The sequence below is a fragment of the Spea bombifrons genome, chromosome 6 (assembly GCF_027358695.1).
Source record: "Spea bombifrons isolate aSpeBom1 chromosome 6, aSpeBom1.2.pri, whole genome shotgun sequence".
Classification (NCBI taxonomy): Eukaryota; Metazoa; Chordata; class Amphibia; order Anura; family Pelobatidae; genus Spea; species Spea bombifrons.
The window spans coordinates 145,113-170,000 of NC_071092.1; the positions used below are offsets into that span (position 1 = coordinate 145,113).

A 24,888-nucleotide genomic window follows, 5' to 3' on the forward strand; every position below is an offset into this window, starting at 1 on the left:
CGCAGACTTCGTGCGGAATGCACTGTTTGACAACGCGCAGACTTTGTGCGTAATGCGCTGTTTGCCGACGCGCAGACTTTGGGGGAATCCACTGTTTGACAACGCGCAGACTTTGTGTGGAATGCGCTGTTTGCCGACCTGCAGACTTCGTGCGGAATGCGCTGTTTGCCGACGAGCAGACTTTGTGCGGAATGCGCTGTTTGCCGACGCGCAGACTTTGGGGGAATCCACTGTTTGACAACGCGCAGACTTTGTGCGGAATGCGCTGTTTGCCGACGTGCAGACTTTGGGGGAATCCGCTGTTTGCCGACGCGCAGCCTTTGTGTGGAATGCGCTGTTTGCCGACGTGCAGACTTTGGGGGAATCCGCTGTTTGCCGACCTGCAGACTTCGTGCGGAATGCGCTGTTTGCCGACCTGCAGACTTCGTGCGGAATGCGCTGTTTGCCGACCTGCAGACTTTGTGCGGAATGCGCTGTTTGCCGACGCGCAGACTTTGGGGGAATCGGCTGTTTGCCGACGCGCAGACTTTGGGGGAATCGGCTGTTTGCCGACGCGCAGACTTTGTGCGGTGAATGACCCCGATTGGCTGTCACTTATTAAGCTCTCCTCTCGGGTCGTTATAAATAGTGTGTTTGTGCAGCGCACGGCAAACACGCATCATGGCCGTCCTGCGCGGTTACCTTCTCCTGTGCCTCGGGGCTCTGGTCACTTCGCATCCCGTTACCGAAGGACAGAGGAGCTTACAGGTTGGTTTGAAGACGCATGCTGTCCCCTGTATATCGATAGGACGCGATGGATTAACCCTTCCATCGTTATTCATGTAATATGAATGAATCCTGGCACTGTTGAACAGCGTGTTTGTAGATGGCGTGTTCGCGTGTGCTGTAATACATGTGCCAGTTCTCATTGGGGGCTCAAGATAGCAGGTGTGGTAAATGTTCGAATCAGGCCAGCCCAGGTGCCTTTACTTCATACGCCATCTACTTCACAAGACGTACGGATTTCTAAATACTGCTACATGCAGAGGCATCCCAGGGTTACTGGCGCAACTTATTAAGCCCATTGTACAGAGCTCCAGAGTATGACGGCGCTATATAAATCAATAATAACACATTGTACAGCGCTGCGGAGTATGACAGCGATATATAAATAATAATAACACACATTGTACAGCGCTGCGGAGTATGACGGCGATATATAAATAATAATAATAACACATTGTACAGCGCTGCGGAGTATGACGGCGCTATATAAATCAATAATAACACATTGTACAGCGCTGCGGAGTATGACAGCGATATATAAATAATAATAACACACATTGTACAGCGCTGCGGAGTATGACGGCGATATATAAATAATAATAATAACACATTGTACAGCGCTGCGGAGTATGACGGCGATATATAAATAATAATAATAACACACATTGTACAGCGCTGCGGAGTATGACGGCGATATATACATAATAATAACACACATTGTACAGCGCTGCGGAGTATGACGGCGATATATAAATAATAATAATAACACACATTGTACAGCGCTGCGGAGTATGACAGCGATATATAAATAATAATAACACATTGTACAGAGCTCCAGAGTATGACGGCGCTATATAAATCAATAATAACACATTGTACAGCGCTGCGGAGTATGACAGCGATATATAAATAATAATAACACACATTGTACAGCGCTGCGGAGTATGACGGCGATATATAAATAATAATAATAACACATTGTACAGCGCTGCGGAGTATGATGGCGATATATAAATAATAATAACACACATTGTACAGCGCTGCGGAGTATGACGGCGATATATAAATAATAATAATAACACACATTGTACAGAGCTCCAGAGTATGACGGCGCTATATAAATCAATAATAACACATTGTACAGCGCTGCGGAGTATGACAGCGATATATAAATAATAATAACACACATTGTACAGCGCTGGGGAGTATGACGGCGATATATAAATAATAATAATAACACACATTGTACAGCGCTGCGGAGTATGACGGCGATATATAAATAATAATAACACACATTGTACAGCGCTGCGGAGTATGACGGCGATATATAAATAATAACACACATTGTACAGCGCTGCGGAGTATGACGGCGATATATAAATAATAATAATAACACATTGTACAGCGCTGCGGAGTTTGACGGCGATATATAAATAATAATAACACACATTGTACAGCGCTGCGGAGTATGACGGCGATATATAAATAATAATAACACACATTGTACAGCGCTGCGGAGTATGACGGCGATATATAAATAATAATAACACACATTGTACAGCGCTGCGGAGTATGACGGAGATATATAAATAATAATAACACATTGTACAGCGCTGCGGAATATGACGGCGATATATAAATAATAACACACATTGTACAGTGCTGCGGAGTATGACGGCGATATATAAATAATAATAATACACATTGTACAGCGCTGCGGAGTATGACGGCGATATATAAATAATAATAACACACATTGTACAGCGCTGCGGAGTATGATGGCAATATATAAATAATAATAACACATTGTACAGCGCTGCGGAGTATGATGGAGATATATAAATAATAATAATAACACACATTGTACAGCGCTGCAGAGTATGACCGCGATATATAAATAATAATAACACACATTGTACAGCGCTGCGGAGTATGACGGCGATATATAAATAATAATAATAACACACATTGTACAGCGCTGCAGAGTATGACCGCGATATATAAATAATAATAATAACACATTGTACAGCGCTGCGGAGTATGACGGCGATATATAAATAATAATAATAACACATTGTACAGCGCTGCGGAGTATGATGGAGATATATAAATAATAATAATAACACACATTGTACAGCGCTGCGGAGTATGACGGCGATATATAAATAATAATAATAACACACATTGTACAGCGCTGCGGAGTATGACAGCGATATATAAATAATAATAACACATTGTACAGAGCTCCAGAGTATGACGGCGCTATATAAATCAATAATAACACATTGTACAGCGCTGCGGAGTATGACAGCGATATATAAATAATAATAACACACATTGTACAGCGCTGCGGAGTATGACGGCGATATATAAATAATAATAATAACACATTGTACAGCGCTGCGGAGTATGATGGCGATATATAAATAATAATAACACACATTGTACAGCGCTGCGGAGTATGACGGCGATATATAAATAATAATAATAACACACATTGTACAGCGCTGCGGAGTATGACGGCGATATATAAATAATAATAACACACATTGTACAGCGCTGCGGAGTATGACGGCGATATATAAAGAATAATAACACACATTGTACAGTGCTGCGGAGTATGACGGTGATATATAAATAATAATAACACATTGTACAGCGCTGCGGAGTATGACGGCGATATATAAATAATAATAACACACATTGTACAGCGCTGGGGAGTATGACGGCGATATATAAATAATAATAATAACACACATTGTACAGCGCTGCGGAGTATGACGGCGATATATAAATAATAATAACACACATTGTACAGCGCTGCGGAGTATGACGGCGATATATAAATAATAACACACATTGTACAGCGCTGCGGAGTATGACGGCGATATATAAATAATAATAATAACACACATTGTACAGAGCTCCAGAGTATGACGGCGCTATATAAATCAATAATAACACATTGTACAGCGCTGCGGAGTATGACAGCGATATATAAATAATAATAACACACATTGTACAGCGCTGGGGAGTATGACGGCGATATATAAATAATAATAATAACACACATTGTACAGCGCTGCGGAGTATGACGGCGATATATAAATAATAATAACACACATTGTACAGCGCTGCGGAGTATGACGGCGATATATAAATAATAACACACATTGTACAGCGCTGCGGAGTATGACGGCGATATATAAATAATAATAATAACACATTGTACAGCGCTGCGGAGTTTGACGGCGATATATAAATAATAATAACACACATTGTACAGCGCTGCGGAGTATGACGGCGATATATAAATAATAATAACACACATTGTACAGCGCTGCGGAGTATGACGGCGATATATAAATAATAATAACACACATTGTACAGCGCTGCGGAGTATGACGGAGATATATAAATAATAATAACACATTGTACAGCGCTGCGGAATATGACGGCGATATATAAATAATAACACACATTGTACAGTGCTGCGGAGTATGACGGCGATATATAAATAATAATAATACACATTGTACAGCGCTGCGGAGTATGACGGCGATATATAAATAATAATAACACACATTGTACAGCGCTGCGGAGTATGATGGCAATATATAAATAATAATAACACATTGTACAGCGCTGCGGAGTATGATGGAGATATATAAATAATAATAATAACACACATTGTACAGCGCTGCAGAGTATGACCGCGATATATAAATAATAATAACACACATTGTACAGCGCTGCGGAGTATGACGGCGATATATAAATAATAATAATAACACACATTGTACAGCGCTGCAGAGTATGACCGCGATATATAAATAATAATAATAACACATTGTACAGCGCTGCGGAGTATGACGGCGATATATAAATAATAATAATAACACATTGTACAGCGCTGCGGAGTATGATGGAGATATATAAATAATAATAATAACACACATTGTACAGCGCTGCGGAGTATGACAGCGATATATAAATAATAATAACACACATTGTACAGCGCTGTGGAGTATGACGGCGATATATAAATAATAATAATAACACACATTGTACAGCGCTGCGGAGTATGACGGCGATATATAAATAATAATAACACACATTGTACAGCGCTGCGGAGTATGACCGCGATATATAAATAATAATAACACATTGTACAGCGCTGCGGAGTATGACGGCGATATATAAATAATAATAACACACATTGTACAGCGCTGCGGAGTATGGCGGTGATATATAAATAATAATAACACACATTGTACAGTGCTGCGGAGTATGACGGCGATATATAAATAATAATAATACACATTGTACAGCGCTGCGGAGTATGACGGCGATATATAAATAATAATAACACACATTGTACAGCGCTGCGGAGTATGATGGCAATATATAAATAATAATAACACATTGTACAGCGCTGCGGAGTATGATGGAGATATATAAATAATAATAATAACACACATTGTACAGCGCTGCGGAGTATGACCGCGATATATAAATAATAATAATAACACATTGTACAGCGCTGCGGAGTATGACGGCGATATATAAATAATAATAATAACACATTGTACAGCGCTGCGGAGTATGATGGAGATATATAAATAATAATAATAACACACATTGTACAGCGCTGCGGAGTATGACAGCGATATATAAATAATAATAACACACATTGTACAGCGCTGTGGAGTATGACGGCGATATATAAATAATAATAATAACACACATTGTACAGCGCTGCGGAGTATGACGGCGATATATAAATAATAATAACACACATTGTACAGCGCTGCGGAGTATGACCGCGATATATAAATAATAATAACACACATTGTACAGCGCTGCGGAGTATGACAGCGATATATAAATAATAATAACACACATTGTACAGCGCTGCGGAGTATGATGGCGATATATAAATAATAATAATAACACATTGTACAGCGCTGTGGAGTATGACGGCGATATATAAATAATAATAATAACACACATTGTACAGCGCTGCGGAGTATGAGGGCGATATATAAATAATAATAATAACACATTGTACAGCGCTGCGGAGTATGATGGCGATATATAAATAATAATAACACACATTGTACAGCGCTGCTGAGTATGACGGCGATATATAAATAATAATAACACACATTGTACAGCGCTGCGGAGTATGATGGCGATATATAAATAATAATAACACACATTGTACAGCGCTGCGGAGTATGACGGCGATATATAAATAATAATAACACATTGTACAGCGCTGCGGAGTATGATGGAGATATATAAATAATAATAATAACACACATTGTACAGCGCTGCGGAGTATGACGGCGATATATAAATAATAATAATAACACACATTGTACAGCGCTGCGGAGTATGACAGCGATATATAAATAATAATAACACACATTGTACAGCGCTGCGGAGTATGACGGCGATATATAAATAATAATAACACACATTGTACAGCGCTGCGGAGTATGGCGGTGATATATAAATAACACATTGTACAGCGCTGCGGAATATGACGGCGATATATAAATAATAATAACACACATTGTACAGCGCTGCGGAGTATGACGGCGATATATAAATAATAATAACACACATTGTACAGCGCTGCGGAGTATGATGGCGATATATAAATAATAATAATAACACATTGTACAGCGCTGCGGAGTATGACGGCGATATATAAATAATAATAATAACACACATTGTACAGCGCTGCGGAGTATGACGGCGATATATAAATAATAATAACACACATTGTACAGCGCTGCGGAGTATGATGGCGATATATAAATAATAATAATAACACATTGTACAGCGCTGCGGAGTATGACGGCGATATATAAATAATAATAACACATTGTACAGCGCTGCGGAGTATGACGGCGATATATAAATAATAATAACACACATTGTACAGCGCTGCGGAGTATGGCGGTGATATATAAATAACACATTGTACAGCGCTGCGGAATATGACGGCGATATATAAATAATAATAACACACATTGTACAGCGCTGCGGAGTATGACGGCGATATATAAATAATAATAACACACATTGTACAGCGCTGCGGAGTATGATGGCGATATATAAATAATAATAATAACACATTGTACAGCGCTGCGGAGTATGACGGCGATATATAAATAATAATAATAACACACATTGTACAGCGCTGCGGAGTATGACGGCGATATATAAATAATAATAACACACATTGTACAGCGCTGCGGAGTATGACGGCGATATATAAATAATAATAACACACATTGTACAGCGCTGCGGAGTGTGACGGCGATATATAAATAATAATAACACACATTGTACAGCGCTGCGGAGTATGACGGCGATATATAAATAATAATAATAACACATTGTACAGCGCTGCGGAGTATGACGGTGATATATAAATAATAATAACATTGTGTTAGCATCGATGTATAAGTGTGTGTGAGCGTGTAAGTGTGTGTTAGTATCGATGTGTAAGTGGTGTGAGAGGGAGTATGTGTTAGCATGAGTGGTGTGAGAGAGAGTGTGTGTTTGTTAGAATGAGTGTGTAAGTGTGTTAGCATGTGTAATTTGGGTGTGTTTACATATGTGTGGCATTGGGTACGTTGGAGGGGGGACAAGGGGCAATGATGGCACAGATAAGCTGTTTTGGGGGGCACCGACAAGATGGAGCAAAGATGGCACAGGCATGCTGCTTGGGGCTCTGATAAGCCGCTTGGTCAAAAGTGGCACTGACAAGCTGTTTGGGGGCAAAGATGGCGCTGCGGTACATGTTGCTTGGTGAAGTTGCGATTTCTAGTAAAGCCCCTGGACAACAACACTAATAACTGCCCCTTAACTGTTTCTGGGGGGGGGGAACCCCTTTACAGGGCATATCCAGTCACCCGAACCCCTCATCCCTCTAATAAGCCGCTTGTCTTCTTCAGCCTGTGGATGACGTTAAATTCTACGCAATCGACATCAGCGCTAAGGTGACGTCTCGCTTCGCCCGCAACGTCATCACGAGCAGAGCTGTCAATTACGCAAAGGTTTCCAAGGAGGTCTCCTTCGACGTGGATCTCCCTAAGACGGCTTTTATCACCAACTTCAGCATGTAAGCCGTCCAGGCTGCGGCATGCGCGGCTCCAGTGCCGCTACTAACCGTTATTATTTGTGGCTGACCCCTGAAAATACTGTAGTGTTTGTTAGAGGCTTTTCTCACATTCCCCATCTTGGACGTCCTTTTTTGTGTTTGTTTTTTAGGGTGATCGATGGGGTCAGTTACCCCGGGGTCATTAAAGAAAAGGAAACGGCAAAGAAACAGTATGAGAAGGCGGTCTCGAGGGGTCAGTCGGCTGGTCTGGTCAGGTAAGCGCCCCGCACTCTGTATCTCATATCACATTCTTCGCATCCACGCGCTGCACCCCAAAAACCTGCGCATGCTCTTGCAGTTTTATTTGCTTAATATGGGGTCAGCTTATGGTCACCCCGTGGAGAAGTGCCTCACTCCCATCGCACCATGCCACAGCTCTGTTGCTCATCGGGGCAAATCCGCGAGATTCATGATGATGTCACAGCCACTCCCACAGCGTCCCACAGAGTCCAGTGGCCACTCATTGGCTGTTATCCCTGACTATTTACAGGGCTTCCGGCAGGAAGACAGAGAAGTTCTCGGTGTCGGTAAACGTGGCGTCACAAAGCAAAGTGACCTTCCAGCTGGTCTACGAAGAGATGCTGAAGAGGAACATGGGGAAGTACGAGATGTTCATCAAGGTGAAGCCGAAGACCCTCGTTGACAGCTTCCAGGTAACCACGGCTCCAAAGGGCATGTTACGTGTAGCTCTGTGAAGGGGCGGATTCCTGTGAGCTCTGTTACATGTATGTTACATGTATGGTTCCACATTTCAGATCGAAGTTGATATATATGAGCCCCAAGGAATCAGCTTCTTGGAAGCCGCCGGCACCTTCATAACCAACGATTTGCTGCCGGTCGTCAAAAAATCTTTCTCTGGAAAAAAGGTACCACCAGCTCTGCCTGTCCGCAGGGCCCCCCTCAGGCCGGGTGGGGTAGGACACGTTACCCCGGGGGCCACAGGCTGGGTGGGGTAGGACACGTGACCCCGGGGGCCACAGGCTGGGTGGGGTAGGACATGTGACCCCGGGGGCCACAGGCTGGATGGGGTAGGATATGTGACCCCGGGGCCACAGACTGGGTGGGGTAAGACATGTGCCATCAGGACCACAGGGGTGCAGCAGGATACACCCCCTGCAGGCAACTAATGGTACAGCTTTGGGTACAAATAAAAGATGCTCCGATGAAATCATGACATGCGAGGAGCCAGAAATGCGCTGGCCACATCTTCCCGCTGCTGTAAGAGTTTAAGCCTCGCCATATGATGCCATCGCAGGAAAGCCGTGTGCGTGTCCTATATACATGATGGGCATAAGGGAGGTCATGGCGTAATCTGCTCTTTCCCTGTAGGGCCGTGTCTCTTTCATGCCAACAATCAATCAGCAGCGTTCATGCTTAACCTGCGCGACCACCTTACTGGATGGAGATTTCACCGTCACGTATGATGTCAACAGGGAGTCAGCAGGAAACATACAGGTAAGGAAGGCCCGAGTTAGCTCAATATATATATTTATATATATATATACGGTATATATATATATATATATATATATATATACCGTATATATATATATATACACAGACTGTACAGCGCCCTGTATACAGACAGCGATGGCGGCACAGGAAGGATTCACATTTTCCATGCTTGTTTTCAGATTGTTAACGGATATTTTGTCCATTTCTTTGCGCCTCCAAACCTGCCAAAAGTGCCAAAAAACGTGGTGTTTGTAATAGACCGGAGTGGGTCCATGTGGGGCCGCAAGATGGAGCAGGTGAGCCGTCAGATCCTGGTGGGTTACGGCATTAACCGACGCGCTTCGCTTTAATGAAATCACTTTTACTTCTGCTCAGACTCAAGAAGCTCTTCTTGAAATACTGAAAGACGTCAAGGAGTCGGATCACATTAACTTCATATCATTCGATAGCGCCATCGACTTGTGGAAGGACTCCATGGTGAAAGCTACGCTACAAAACGTGGAAGAGGCCAGAAATTTTGTCAGAAACCTTACTCCTCGTGGGGGTAGGTTAAGGGAAACAATGGGGTAGGGGTTAAATCTGAAAAGTGACAAGTGGGCCAGAGGCACATGTTACGGTGTGGTGCACGCATTGCGCTGTCTGCCAGCAGATGCTGTCAATGTACAGTGCCATAACACGCAATTTTTGGACTCATAAGCAGCAAGCAGGGGCCTCCTTCCCGTCTCCCGACCACCTTCCGTGGGTCTGTGTATTAAAAAGCTCTCTGCTCCCATTACAGCGACAAACATCAACGACCCGGTGCTGAAAGCTGCCGAGTTACTCCATCAGGCCCACGAACGCAATGAGCTCCCGCCACGAAGCGCCTCCCTGATTATCCTGTTAACGGACGGCCAGGTGAACACAGGTAGGCAGAGACACCCGGCGGGAACTGGAAAAGCGTCGGGCGCGTGGATCTCTGTAAAGTCTTATTTCTCCCCCACAAGGTGAAGTAAATCTAGAAAGGATTCAGCAGAATGTAAAGATAGCCATTCAGGGAAAGTGCGCCCTCTACTCCCTGGGATTTGGCTACGGCGTGGACTACGCATTCTTAGAGAAGTTGGCTTTGGAAAACTCTGGTTTGACTCGTAGAATTTACGAAGATTCAGACGCAGCTCTACAGTTACAGGTCAGTAATTTACATTCATTACTGGCCAATGTCTGCCTCACAAAGATCCCACCGTTCCCGACACGCGGGGCAAATCCCACCATTCCCGGCACGCGGGGCAAATCCCACCATTCCCGGCACGCGGGGCAAATCCCACCATTCCCGACATGCGGGGCAAATCCCACCATTCCCGACACGTGGGGCGGATCCCACCATTCCCGACACGTGGGGCAAATCCCACCATTCCCGACACGCGGGGCGGATCCCACCATTCCCGACACGCGGGGCGGATCCCACCATTCCCGACACGCGGGGCGGATCCCACCATTCCCGACACGCGGGGCAAATCCAACCATTCCGGGCTCGCGGGGCGGATCCCACCATTCCCGACACGCGGGGCCAATCCCACCGTTCCCGACACGCGGGGCCAATCCCACCGTTCCCGACACGCGGGGCGGATCCCACCATTCCCGACACGCGGGGCGGATCCCACCATTCCCGACACGCGGGGCGGATCCCACCATTCCCGACACGCGGGGCAAATCCAACCATTCCGGGCTCGCGGGGCGGATCCCACCATTCCCGACACGCGGGGCCAATCCCACCGTTCCCGACACGCGGGGCCAATCCCACCGTTCCCGACACGCGGGGCCAATCCCACCGTTCCCGACACGCGGGGCAAATCCCACCATTCCCGGCACGCGGGCCGTATCCCACCATTCCCGGCACACAGGGCAAATCCCACCATTCCCAACACGCAGGGCAAATCCCACCATTCCCGACACGCAGGGCGGATCCCACCATTCCCGGCACGCAGGGCAAATCCCACCATTCCCGACACGCAGGGCGGATCCCACCATTCCCGACACGCAGGGCAAATCCCACCGTTCCCAGCACGCGGGGCGGATCCCTCCCTTCCCCACACGCGGGGCAAATCCCACCATTCCCAACACGCGGGGCGGATCCCACCATTCCCGGGAGGCGGGGCAAGTCCCACCATTCCCGACATGCAGGGCGGATCCCACCATTCCCGACACGCGGGGCAAATCCCACCATTCCCGGCACACAAGGTGGATCCCACCATTCCCGGCACATGGGGCGGATCCCACCATTCCCAGAGGCCACCCCCTTAACTCCCTGAGTAAATGCATGTAGAATACACATGTAGGAAGAGTTAATCATGTTTTGCTTCGCACTTTCCTTTCAGGGCTTTTACGACGAAGTTGCAAACCCCACCTTGCTGGATGTAGAAGTGCAGTACCCCGAAAACATGGTGTCCGACCTCACACAAAACACCTTCAAACATTTCTTCGATGGCAGCGAAATTGTGGTCGCCGGTCGCCTTGTCAATAATGATTTGAATTCATTTACATCAGAAGTGAAAGCCGAAGGAGTGAGTTTCTTGTAGTCTCCATAGAGCAACAAACCTAGTAACGGACCCTCACAGACATGGCTGGACTTAGGTGTTCGGGGGCCCTGCGCAAGTCACCCCATAGCAACCCCCCATCACCCCCAGAGTCCTTTTGTCAACTGTTTCATTGTGACGCACCTTTTCCTCCCCCATATAGTTCAGGTATAGATCAAATATTCAACACAAGCAAACACCTTGCGGGCAACTGAAAAGTCACATGCAAACCCAGCATTGAAGGTATAGATCAAATAATAATGCATGGAAAGCCTAAACTGCAGGCTTAGATCACAGGTCGCCAGCCCTGGCACCCAGACTCCACATATAGGACTTGCCCAGCACCCAGATTGCATCCACACACTAGCTTGCCCTTAGACATGTTTGCCCTAACATACGCTCTCTCTCCAATTTCTCTTAATTTCTCCCCTATCTCATTATCTCTACTCTTTCTCATTATCTCTGCCCGTTCTGTCCATCTCCCCCCTTTCTCATTACCCAACTTTAACTCCCTCCTTTCTAATTATTTCACATTTCTCCTCATCTCTTCTATTTTTCTATATTTATGCCCTTTCTCTTTATCTCCTTTCTTTCTCGTTATCACCCCATTGACCCCCTTCTCATTATCTCCCTTCCTGTTTATATCTCCTTTCTATCTCTCCCCTTTCTTTTTCATCTATCTTGGTACTCTTTATCTCCCCACCCTTCCTTTTTACCTCCCTCCTTTCTCTTTATCTCTCCCTTTTTCCACTTTCTCTTTATCTCTCCATTTTCTCCCTACCTCTTCCCTTTCTCTTTTACATTTTCTTTGATTCCCTTTCTTATTATCTCTACTCTTTTTTCTTTATTTCATATCTCCCATTTATCTTTATCTTTCAGTATCTTTCTCTATCTACCTCTATCTTTTTTTTCTTTTTATATCTGCCCTTTGTCCCCATTTGTCCCCTTTCTCCCTATCCCACCCTTTATTCATTATCTCTCCCCTTTTCTCCATCTCTCTTCTGTCTCATTATCTCCCCTTCTCACCATCTCTCCAACACTCTCCTTTCTCTCTCCTTCTCATTATCTCTCTCTCTCCTTTATCTCTCAGTGCTCTGCATCAATACCCAGCACACATAATAAGGGAGCATTGAAACAGAGGCATTGCTTTCCCTTTATTTTTGGCTGCTTAGAAGGAGATCTGTGATCAGTCCAGGTTGGACCAGTCCAGGTCGGACTAGCCCAATTTTACACCCCACAGGTCCCAAACCCCTAACTCTCAGTAAATAGAATAGGAGAAGCGCTCAAGACCATGAAGTTAACGGCACATCATGTGATAACCGTGTGTCATACATGTGCGAAATCCCCTACATCTGCTTTAATACAGATTTACCATTCATTGTGAAATGCAGAAAGTTTCTTTTGGGTCCAGGGTATGAATGGCGCTGATCCGGCAGCAACGACAGAGGAATGGGCTGTAATCGGTTCTGTTTATTTTTTAAGATGGCAAATTCTTTAAATTACATCGAAAGTGTGGATCTTCAGGAAAAAAATGATACATTGAAACAGCAAGAATACATCTTTGGAGACTTCAGCGAGCGGCTCTGGGCATATCTCACCATCCAGCAGCTCCTGGAGAAACGGTGCGTTCATCAGACGATTATTTCATGTTTGTAATATTAAGAAGTGAGTGAAATCCACAAATCACAAGGACTCATGGGAGTGGAGGGGTGAGGCAGGATCATCGTTGGGAGGGAAGCCACTAATGAAAGAAGAGGGGTATCCCAGATGAGAGGGGTATCCCAGGGAAAAGGGGCATCTTGGAGGGGAGAGGTACCTCAGATGAGAGGGTATCCCAGGGAAAAGGGGTATCTTGGAGGGGAGAGGTATCTCAGATGAGAGGGTATCCCAGGGAAAAGGGGTATCTTGGAGGGGAGATGTACCTCAGATGAGAGGGTATCCCAGGGAAAAGGGGTATCTTGGAGGGGAGAGGTACCTCAGATGAGAGGGTATCCCAGGGAAAGGGGGTATCTTGGAGGGGAGAGGTACCTCAGATGAGAGGGTATCCCAGGGAAAAGGGTATCTTGGAGGGGAGAGGTACCTCAGATGAGAGGTTATCCTAGGGAAAGGGGGTATCGCGGAGGGGAGAGGTACCTCAGATGAGAGGGGTATCCCAGAGGAAAGGGGGTATCTTGGAGGGGAGAGGTCCACCGGTCCACCGGCTCACCGGCAAACATTGATTTGGGTCCATTCCGGTCCACCGGCAAACATTGCTGCGCCACAGATAATGATCACAAGAAACCCCCATGGAGATCAGACATATTTTATTCGCCGCTATCTACCATTTATTTTATTCCTAGAATTTCTTCCGTTGGATCTGAAAAAAGTAATTTGACGAGTGAAATCCTGGATCTTTCTCTGAAATACAATTTTGTGACTCCGCTGACATCAATGGTTGTTACAAAACCAGAAGAGAAAGAAGCTGAGGAAGAAACGTTAATCGCTGACAAGTTTGTGGAAGGTATGATTGTGTTTATTGCAGGATCTTTGCTACAACTGATTGTAAGCTCTTAGGGCTAAGGTGTTCGGTAATGTCTCATCAGGATTGGTGCAGGGACACCTGTAACGTTGGCCCTCTAGTTGGTCACCGCTCGTGGCTCCCCTCTGCCCGTCATGTGGTGCCTCTCATAGTGTGAAATAGTCATGTGACTTTGTGAGACGTGGTCACATGACCCTCTCCCATACGTGTCACAGCTTGAGCCAGGAGGGGTGAGCCGGTGGCAGAATCCAAGCAACAGTAAACTGAAAAGCAGGAGGCAACGAGCCCCGACATGGTGGGCCGTAACACTACTTGTTAACCCTTTACAGATTACTATGGATGCTTCCTGTAAAATTCTACTGTCAAACACCTCTGCCTCTGATCTAGGTGTTCTTGCCCCAGGCGGGGTAACCAGACCCATGATTTCCATTCCTAAAGCCAGGGGCCACGCATCAGTCCCGCAGCTTGAGACTAAACCAAACAAATCTGTTGGGAGGGTGGCCGGGATGCTGACCTGTAAATAAATTCAGAAGGGAAGCGGCTTTGGCTACGACCTCGTCGATATAAGAACCCTAGGCCCGCGTTTCCTGGGGATCTGTAGCGTTTCCTGGGGATCCGTGGCGTTTCCTGGGGATCTGTAGGGTTTCCTGGGGATCCGTGGCGTTTCCTGGGGATCCGTGGCGTTTCCTGGGGATCCATGGCGTTTCCTGGGGATCCGTAACGCTTCCCTCGCTTTCACCTCCTTGCGATAACGTTGGGCTCCAGGGCTGGAACCTCGCGCTCTGAAACTCGTAAACATCATTCAGTCGGCCTTCTTCTGACGCGATCTCTGTTTTTTCTCTCTTTTCTCTTCATCTTCTGACATGTTCGTTGTCGCCCATTTCCCAGGACAAGGTAAGTCATTTCCTCGAACAAATTCTTAGTATTTTTAAAGAACTCGGATAAAACACGTCCTCCGGCTTTAACTCTTCAAGTGAAATCTCGAACACGGAATGCAAGGAAAGCGATGGCTGCTTAAAAAAAATGCGTCTGAAATTTCAGCAGATAAACTTTCTTCTCTTTGCGTATTCAGCAGGTAACCCTCCTCCGTATTCTGCACCAACTCACAACGGTAGGTACACCTGTTCAGAACGGGTAGAGGTGGTAGGTGTATGTGCAGCGTGAATCTATCTGTACTCTTTGGGTATGTATGTGGTAGGTGCGCATGTATTTCACTCACCCTTCATTATTACCCGGCGCATGTATTTCACTCACCCTTCATTATTACCCGGCGCATGTGTTTCGCTCACCCTTCATTATTACCCAGGGCAGGTATTTCACTCACCCTTCATTATTACCCAGGGCAGGTATTTCACTCACCCATCATTATTACCCAGGGCAGGTATTTCACTCACCCTTCATTATTACCCGGGCAGGGCCGGCCCGACAGTGGGGCAACCGCTCCAGGAGGCACTTTTGAAGTTGCGGCATTTTGCCGCCCCAAGCCTTTTTTTTTTTTTTTTTTTTTTTTAAAGAGAAAGAGAGAGAAAGGGGCGCCGAGTGGTTTTCGCTTACCAAGCTGTCAGTACCCGCTCAACGCCCCTCTCTCTCCTCTGCGGCGAGTCTCCCTGTTCGGTCTCCGTGCTGGCTTGTAATGCTGAGTGCCGGAAGATTACCTCATTTCCGGCGCTCAACATTACAAGCCGACACCGAGACCGAACAGGGAGACTCACCGCAGGACTGCTGAAAGGTAAGTACAGGGGGCGGGGGTAAGGGTAGATAATGGGGGGGGCAGCAGGGACGGAGGGAGAGGAAGGGTAGATAAGGGGGGGGGCATTTTAAAATTCGCCCCAGGGGGCATTTTGTCTTGGGCCGGCCCTGTACCCGGGGCATGTGTTTCGCTCACCGCTTCATTATTACCCGGGGCATGTGTTTCGCTCACCCCTCATTATTACCCGGGGTATGTATTTCACTCACCCCTCATTATTACCCGGGGCAGGTATTTCACTCACCCCTCATTATTACCCGGGGCAGGTATTTCACTCACCCCTCATTATTACCCAGGGCAGGTATTTCACTCACCCCTCATTATTACCCGGGGCAGGTATTTCACTCACCCCTCATTATTACCCGGGGCAGGTATTTCACTCACCCCTCATTATTACCCGGGGCAGGTATTTCACTCACCCCTCATTATTACCCGGGGCAGGTATTTGTTACATATAGGACACTTTTAGGATATTAAGTCTTTTTAGCCTTTCATTTTATCAAATAATTGACAGGAAATACTGATTAACCCTTTATTCCTTACAGCCAATTACCAGCATTATTCTTCATCTTCGTCTCCAACGTTTGGTAAGTTTTTCCGGATAAAATGTTTAGTAAAGAACATGGTGCGATGGAAATAAATAAAACTAGCGCACAGGTTTCCCTCAAGAGCCAACAGTCCATGCAGCATTAGCGGCATTAAAGCGCGGTTAAAGTGGAAAATTCTAATTAACCAATGCTTTTATTATGTACGAGTGTGTGAATATATATATATATATATATATATATATATATATATAGTGCGTATAATATACATAATGATAAAAATATATATAATAAATAAATGTGTTCTTTTTCTTCAGTTGATTCGGATCCACACTTTGTTATACAAGTTCCCAGGAAGAGGGATGCCCTGTGCTTTAATATCCAGGAAAAGCCCGGCGCGGTGCTTAGTTTGATTACAGACCCTGAGTTGGGTATGAGATGTTTCATTTTATAATGTGTGTGTGTATATATATAATATACTGTGTCTATATTTATAATATAATATACTGTCCATATATATATATATATATATCTATATCTATATATATAAATGTGTCAACATATATATTTATATAATATAATATACTGTCTATATATATAACATACTGTGTCTATATATATATATATGTATATATATATATAATATACTGTGTCTATATATATATATATATAATATACTGTGTTCATATATATATAATATAATATACTGTGTCTATAAATATAATATACTGTGTCTATATATATATATATATATATATATATATATATATATATATACTGTTTATATATATATATAAATAATATAATATACTGTGTCTACTGTCTATGTATATATATATATATATATATATATATATATACTGTGTTTATATATTATAATATAATATACTGTGTCTATATATATATATAATATACTGTGTCTATATATATCATATACTGTGTTTTTATATATATATATTTATATATATATATATATATATATATATCTAAGCATTTGACCCGAACCCCACGTAGCATCCCCTGAGGAACTTAATGAATCACTCGCCGGACCTCGCTTGGAGTACCGCTTGAGCTTTTTCTGATAGAACCAAACGTTTTGTTTTTTCAGGAATCTCAGTTAATGGGGAACTTATTGGAAACAAAAATGCGAACAGCAGTGTTTTATCGAATGAAACGTACTTCGGGAAGTTTGGGATTATTAACAAGGCGATGGAGTTGGAAATAGAAGTGAATCCAGAGACGATCACCGTCCTCAGCGGCGGAGAGAAGAGGCTTTTCTCGTGGCAAGAAACGTTGTCTCTGCGTGAAGACGGGTACGTCGGCCCCTCGCCGGGTTCACAGCTTAACCCGTTCTTTTTTTATACGCTTACATACAGGAAGGGCAGTAAAGCGGGAGTGGATTTTGCCCCTCATGCGAAATATAAGCAAACCCCTTTATTCCGGAAGCCTCCTTGAAGCAGCATATGAAGACGGGGCCCTACGAGCTGGGGCAATTATTATTATCTTTATCCCCCGCATCCAGGGACTCGCTGGACCACGTTATGGGAGCCGCATTTCATGTAACGACCTGTAACTGTTTCTTTGTAGCCTTGAAATGCAAATCAACAGAAAGAAGAACGTTCTGTTCACCATGGGAGAAGGTTTAAGATTTGTAGTTATTTTGCATAAAGTCTGGAAGAATCACCCCCTGCACCGGGATTTCCTGGGATTTTACACATTGGACAATCACAGATTCTCCCCCAAGGTCCACGGGCTGCTAGGTGAGGTTATTGGGCTCGGCGCCGCTCTCACGTGACACGCGTTCAGCGTCGCAGGGGATAATAACGTATATATCGTATGTAATAGATATCCCTCCATTTATTTCCAAGGGCAATTTTTTCACGGAATCGACTATGAGATCTTCAATATTCACAAAACCTCAGAGCCATTAAAACCAGACGCTTCGATGCTAGTGAAGAGCCGCGTGCTGACGGTGACCAGGTACGGGCGAGTTGGCTTTGTCAGGGAGGGAAGGCTCATGTTTTCTGGACGAGGCTCGCGTTCTCGTAGAGAAGTTGTAATCCGCTATTCGTTTCATTTCAGGGGCACGCAGCGAGATTACATGAGAGACGCGCAGAGCGGCCGGAAAGTGCCGTGCTGGTTCGTTCATTATAACGGCCAGGGCCTGATCGATGGCGCCCACACCGACTACCTCGTGCCCGCTTTACTCAGCAGCACCCGAGCCACAGCCGTAATCTGATCATCAGCTAATCCCGCACCCGTTACGAAATGGAACGGTGTCTTTACAGAAATGATCTCTAGCTAATTACGATACGTTTCCTGATAAATAAACAACTTCTTTGTGGATTAAACAATAAATTATTACAGTATTTGATTTTATTTTCGTTTGTTCATTTAAACAGGACAGATTTCACATTGACAGCCCGTGGAAGTGTGCGTGGCCGGCCGGCAGCAGGTTAATGAGGTTATATTTTATTTTAGCTGCCCTTAGAAATCCCCGGATGTCACAATGACTTCATCTTTCCCCGCGGATCGTACCGGGGATCAGCCATCGGATCCGGTTCTCGCACTCGCCAGGGCAGCAGATCTCTGGCTTTAAGAGAAATATTTATTTAGAACACCGGGCATCACAAATAACGAATGAAACCTCTCTATGTCTGGCGATATATGGGGCAGATCGGAGGGTCTGTCCTTTAAAATGGAATCATAAAGCCCCGCTACCATCCGCAGCAATTCATTAGCATTCATTTTCAAATACACAGTATTTTCATAAAATACACAAATTCAAGTTTTTAAAACAAAAACAGATTATTAAATAGTTATTTCCAGGATCAGCCCGAATTTATTGCCATAACGCTGGGATCATGGGCTTTGTCGATAAGGCCGAGGTTGTGCAGATTAATGATGGAATCCGCAATGATCCGCGCCGTTCTTTTCTGGTAACCGCCGGACGTGACCATAACGATAGGAATGCCGCGGTTCCTGGCAATCGTGAAAACGATCTCATCCCTCTTTATAATACCCTGAAAACAGCAGATCAGGAGGAACACGCGTGACATTTTGGCAGCTGTTTGCGTGTGAAACATACAACCTGGACATTCAGCCCAATCCAGGCTTTAGAAACCCGTGGGGCCAAATCCGCTTAACTGCAAAAAGGCTCTCTAATACCCACCCTGCGGGCCCCCATAACCACCCCGCGGACCCCATCCGCTTAACTGCAAAAGGCTCTCTAATACCCAACCCGTTGTCCCCCATAACCACCCGGGGGCCCCATCCACTTAACTGCAAAAGTCCATCGGTCACAGGTAAGACGGCTGCGCTGTTGCCTATGTTGGATCCATAAGCGAGTTTAACTCCCATTTAATATCTTTCCTACACCCACTCCAGGCTACAGTACGAGATTCCACGCACACCGCACCAGTTTTCAGTTCTTACTTGAGGAGAAATAGAGAGACCCCCAAGCGGGTCCCCATCCAGGATATCGGTTCCCGCATTATATACGATGACGTCCGGCTTCATTTCATTAAGGGCTCCGCGCACGTGAACGTCAACCTTCTCCAGATACTCCGCGTCTTCCGTTCCCCACTCCAGCTCCACCTTTCGCTTTATGGCGCCTGCACGCAAAAGTAACCCCGTAGCAGAGCTTACAGTTACCCAGCGGGTACACAGCGTTACCCCTGAGCATTTTACAGCCCAGTACAGATAAAACTCACAGTTTAGCGAATAATCCCCCAGCTGCAGGGGCTGTGTTGGGGGAGCACAGAAAGAATCCAGAAGTATCCTAACTCGATCCATTTCTGGCTTCCTCTTTGCCCAGGATGATGCCCCCGATTCACTTACGTTTAGCATAAGCATCCCCGGGATATATGTACCGATTGTAAACGTCCAGAATATACACCCTCTTATCGTCCAGAAAGTCCCGCTCGTGTCCGTTACCCTAATGGGGGGGGGGGGGACATGTCAGTGGAAAGGTCACGGAACCGCGTACATGTGCTGGCCCAGTATACAAATTTAGCTCAAAATCTATATGGTACCTGATGGGCATCCAGGTCTATGATGGTCGCCTTGGAAACGCCTTCAACGCGATCAAATAAGAACTGAAATAAAGAATGACAGTGTTTGGGGAAGGTCCCTGTGCTCTGCCGCCATCGTATCTCCTCCGGAGCGCGCCGGAAGGTGGCGTGTAGTATGCGCGGAGCCGGCAGCCGGAGCCAACCAACCCCAACCCAACCAACCCCAGAGAGGCGCGAGGAGAAGGAGCTCATTCCACTACCGGCGCTCGGCATGGCGGAGGGTGGCGTGTAGTATGCGCGGAGCCGGCAGCCGGACCCAACCAACCCCAGAGAGGCGCGAGGAGAAGGAGCTCATTCCACTACCGTGCTCGGCACGGCAGAGGGTCCCGGCGGAGGGTGGCGTGTAGTATGTGCGGAGCCGGCAGCCGGAGCCAACCAACCCCAGAGAGGCGCGAGGAGAATGAGCTCATTCCACTACCGGCGCTCGGCACGGCGGAGGGTGGCGTGTAGTATGTGCGGAGCCGGCAGCCGGACCCAACCAACCCCAGAGAGGCGCGAGGAGAAGGAGCTCATTCCACTACCGTGCTCGGCACGGCAGAGGGTCCCGGCGGACGGTGGCGTGTAGTATGTGCGGAGCCGGCAGCCGGAGCCAACCAACCCCAGAGAGGCGCGAGGAGAAGGAGCTCATTCCACTACCGGCGCTCGGCACGGCGGAGGGCCCCGGCAGCGCATGGGAGGCACAGAGCTGACCTGCACAGAACGTCCACCACCCGCCACTTACCCTGATCATTAACGTGATGTCGGCATAGGCGCAGAATCCTCCCCCCTTCTCACCCGAGCAGTGATGGAAGCCGCCACCTGGGGACGGTAAACGCATGGTGGTCAGCGCTCCGTGAGGTACAGATGGGTAATGATCTCATACCTGCCGATACCCCCGAGACACTGGAGCACCAGCCCAGGGCATTAACAGCACAGGGATCATTAACATCGGGAGTAAAACTTAACGTGAAATTACGACCCGTTATCAATGCAGGCCGAGCGTCCGCGGCAGAAATCCAGGAGGGGAAGTATTACTTCACACGCTCACTCAGGACCCCCTGCTCACGCGCAGCTCCTCCACTCACCGACATTAATGGCCCATCCTCTGTCTAGAGCGAGCTTTCCAGCCTAAAAAAATGAGAAGAGTCAGCGAGAGTGCCTGCGCGAGGCGGCGGTTATTTGGCGCTTGGTAGACTCGCTCTCCACGCGCGCTCTAAACATGCAAAATCTCAACACAAAGCCCCCGAAACCCAGAGAATTGGGGGGGCAAAGAGAATGACAGCAGGGGGCGCTCACCATTATACTGCCCCCGGTCTGCATCCTCAGGGGTCTCAGAACTCTTCTCTGTACCAGAAAGTTGGGGAGCAGGACAAGAGGGGGGATCTCTGTTATGGTGGCTACCACGAACGACCACTACAAGCGGAGAGAAGCACGTATCACTTATCACGCGTGTCCTAGAGGTCTGCTGGAGGCACTGATAAAAAACCTCACATCTCTCTCACACACAGACACACACCTCACAAACACTCACACTCATTAATACCCACTCACATGTCACAGAGGTAAAAACTCACTCCCACCTCACACGCTCATAAACACTTCCATCCCACGCACACTCAAATGCTCACACCACACAAAGATAAATTCTCACACGCAGGCACGCTCACTCACATCTCACACACGTATGCACGCTCACTCACATCTCACACACTCTCTCTCACAACCCACACGCAGACACGCTCACTTGTCTCACATCTCACAGACACGCTCACTTGTCTCACATCTCACAGACACGCTCACTTGTCTCACATCTCACAGACACGCTCACTTGTCTCACATCTCACAGACACGCTCACTTGTCTCACATCTCACAGACACGCTCGGTGGGTCTGAGGTGCACACATTTAAATGACAGGACTGAGCTGCAGTCAGACGTCTTCCCAAAGTATCATCTGTTCCTCTCATGATCGCAGCGGGTGCAGCATGGCAGACATGAGGGGTGTTTCACCATAACTCAGCAGTCAATACCTTTAATTTATTTAAGTAGCGCTTTGTATGAACGACCAATAAATCCTCCTCCGAGGCCTCTCGAGCGGCTACAACCGTCTCATCTGTGACCAGCCTCTCCTCTGGAAAACAAACCATTTATCGGTGAAGATGCAGCCGGCGCATTTCACTAATAGGAGGAGGGGCATTTCACCAACAGAGGGGGCATGTGCAGCCCGGGGCATCTCACTAATCAGAGTGGGGGCATCTCACTAATCAGAGTGGGGGCATCTCACTAATCAGAGTGGGGGCATCTCACTAATCAGAGTGGGGGCATCTCACTAATCAGAGTGGGGGCATCTCACTAATCAGAGTGGGGGCATCTCACTAATCAGAGTGGGGGCATGTGCAGCCCGGGGCATCTCACTAATCAGAGCGGGGGCATGTGCCGGATATTCACCTCTCAGGTAACCAATAACCTTCCCCCATTTCCCGGAGTCGAAGGGGTGCAGCCGCTCCAGCCCCAGAAAGGAGATGTTATAATTGGGGGAATAGACGATCGGCCAACATGTCGGGGGGGTCTCCCCGTACAGCTCTGTGGGGTGAGGCCTGAAAACCAAAAACAACTTAGTACTGGAGCCACAACGCTCCCATTTTACACATTTCCGCTCTCCCCGCACCTGTTATATACAGATAAATCAGAAGCCCCCCACACCTGAACTTCCACCCAGCCAGTGGCCATAAGGGGGCACATCTCCCAGGGGCCACAGGATGGGGGAGCAGATGGAGACAGAGCTTATGGGGTAATGAGAAATTGTGTAATTATGGCTACGATCAGAGGGGACTCCACCTCAAACAAGCCAAGCTTCAGCAGGTACACACAACCTGCCCCCCCAACTTCACAATATACCCCACTGTACTCCCCACCTGCCCTCTCTCCCTGTACTACCTCTCCATCCACCACATACCCCCTGTCCTCCCCACCTGCCCCCATTCAGTACATATCCCCCTGTCCTCCCCACCTGCCCCCCCATTCAGTACATATCCCCCTGTCCTCCCCACCTGCCCCCCCATTCAGTACATATCCCCCTGTCCTCCCCACCTGCCCCCCCCATTCAGTACATATCCCCCTGTCCTCTACACCTGCCCCCCCATTCAGTACATATCCCCCTGTCCTCCCCACCTGCCCCCCCATTCAGTACATATCCCCCTGTCCTCCCCACCTGCCCCCCCATTCAGTACATATCCCCCTGTCCTCCCCACCTGCCCCCCCATTCAGTACATATCCCCCTGTCCTCCCCACCTGCCCCCCCCATTCAGTACATATCCCCCTGTCCTCTACACCTGCCCCCCCATTCAGTACATGTCCTCCCCACCTGCCCCTCCATTCACTACATGTCCTCCCCACCTGCCCCTCCATTCACTACATACCCCCCGCACTCACATCCTTCCGCATTCTAGGCTCTCGAGCTGCTGATGACGTCAGTGGAAGGCGGAGCGGCACCTGTCGTTGTGACCATAGAGATGAGAACTGCGATCAAATAATAGTTTTACATCGACGGAAACGGACAAACACGGCTAACCAAGCGGCATGACGTAACGCAGGCGGGGCGGGGGTTGTTTAGTCCCAGGGCAAAAGCACGAGCATTCTGCCCTCCTCGGGGGTTATAACACAAACTAAGGGTTGCTGCTTTCTAGCGCTTTCTGCCCAGGGACTGAAATAACCCCACCCCCAGGGGGCAGAACTGAAATAATCCCACCCCAAGGTCCAGGACTGAAATAACCTCACCCCAGGACTGAAACAACCCCACCCCAGAGCGCAAAATTGAAATAACTCCACCGCTAGGGTGCAAGACTGAAATTACCCCCCCCCCAGGGGCAGGACTAAAATACCCCCCACACACACAAACACCGTGCAAGACTGAAATAGCCCCACCCACGGGGTGCAGGACTGAAATATCCCCACCCTCAAGGTGCAAGACTGAAATAATCCCACCCCAAGGGGGCAGGACTAACATATTACCAATACAGAGTAGATATTCTCCACCTTGTGCAAACACCCAATCTGCTTTACCCAATACCCAATCTACC

General features: G+C 46.9%; 2 protein-coding genes across 2 annotated transcripts; one reads left to right on the top strand and one right to left on the bottom strand.

The window, feature by feature from the left end:
• Positions 1–633: 633 nt before the first annotated feature.
• On the top strand, positions 634–19,131 carry LOC128500408 (inter-alpha-trypsin inhibitor heavy chain H3-like). The gene is made up of 23 exons (XM_053469556.1): positions 634–747; positions 7,740–7,906; positions 8,056–8,160; positions 8,436–8,598; positions 8,701–8,811; positions 9,275–9,400; positions 9,580–9,696; positions 9,776–9,944; positions 10,179–10,304; positions 10,384–10,565; positions 11,752–11,937; positions 13,432–13,571; positions 14,289–14,449; positions 14,855–14,983; positions 15,109–15,184; positions 15,356–15,361; positions 15,442–15,578; positions 16,760–16,801; positions 17,077–17,190; positions 17,868–18,072; positions 18,347–18,519; positions 18,628–18,739; positions 18,842–19,131. Exons 1-23 carry the CDS (start codon positions 661–663, stop codon positions 18,996–18,998), a joined length of 2,991 nt encoding a protein of 996 aa, XP_053325531.1. The 5' UTR covers positions 634–660; the 3' UTR covers positions 18,999–19,131.
• On the bottom strand, positions 19,095–24,371 carry HDAC11 (histone deacetylase 11). Its single transcript, XM_053468954.1, has 10 exons — positions 24,242–24,371; positions 23,258–23,406; positions 22,840–22,940; positions 22,108–22,224; positions 21,897–21,939; positions 21,554–21,630; positions 20,794–20,856; positions 20,600–20,696; positions 20,195–20,373; positions 19,095–19,782 (listed from the first exon to the last, which is right to left on the bottom strand). Coding segments are annotated over exons 1-10 (1,020 nt in total). The 5' UTR covers positions 24,244–24,371; the 3' UTR covers positions 19,095–19,590.
• Positions 24,372–24,888: the final 517 nt, after the last annotated feature.

Bases quoted from the DNA above. Each gene is read 5' to 3' on its own strand.
- LOC128500408 (XM_053469556.1), top strand. From the start codon at position 661: ATGGCCGTCCTGCGCGGTTACCTTCTCCTGTGCCTCGGGGCTCTGGTC. The intron at 9,401-9,579 runs GTAAGGAAGGCC...GCTTGTTTTCAG, and splicing joins AGTCAGCAGGAAACATACAG to ATTGTTAACGGATATTTTGT. The intron at 16,802-17,076 runs GTAAGTTTTTCC...CTTTTTCTTCAG, and splicing joins ATCTTCGTCTCCAACGTTTG to TTGATTCGGATCCACACTTT.
- HDAC11 (XM_053468954.1), bottom strand. The intron at 22,941-23,257 runs GTGAATATCCGG...TTTGTTTTCCAG, and splicing joins GGTTATTGGTTACCTGAGAG to AGGAGAGGCTGGTCACAGAT. The intron at 20,697-20,793 runs GTACCATATAGA...CCCCCCCATTAG, and splicing joins TAGACCTGGATGCCCATCAG to GGTAACGGACACGAGCGGGA.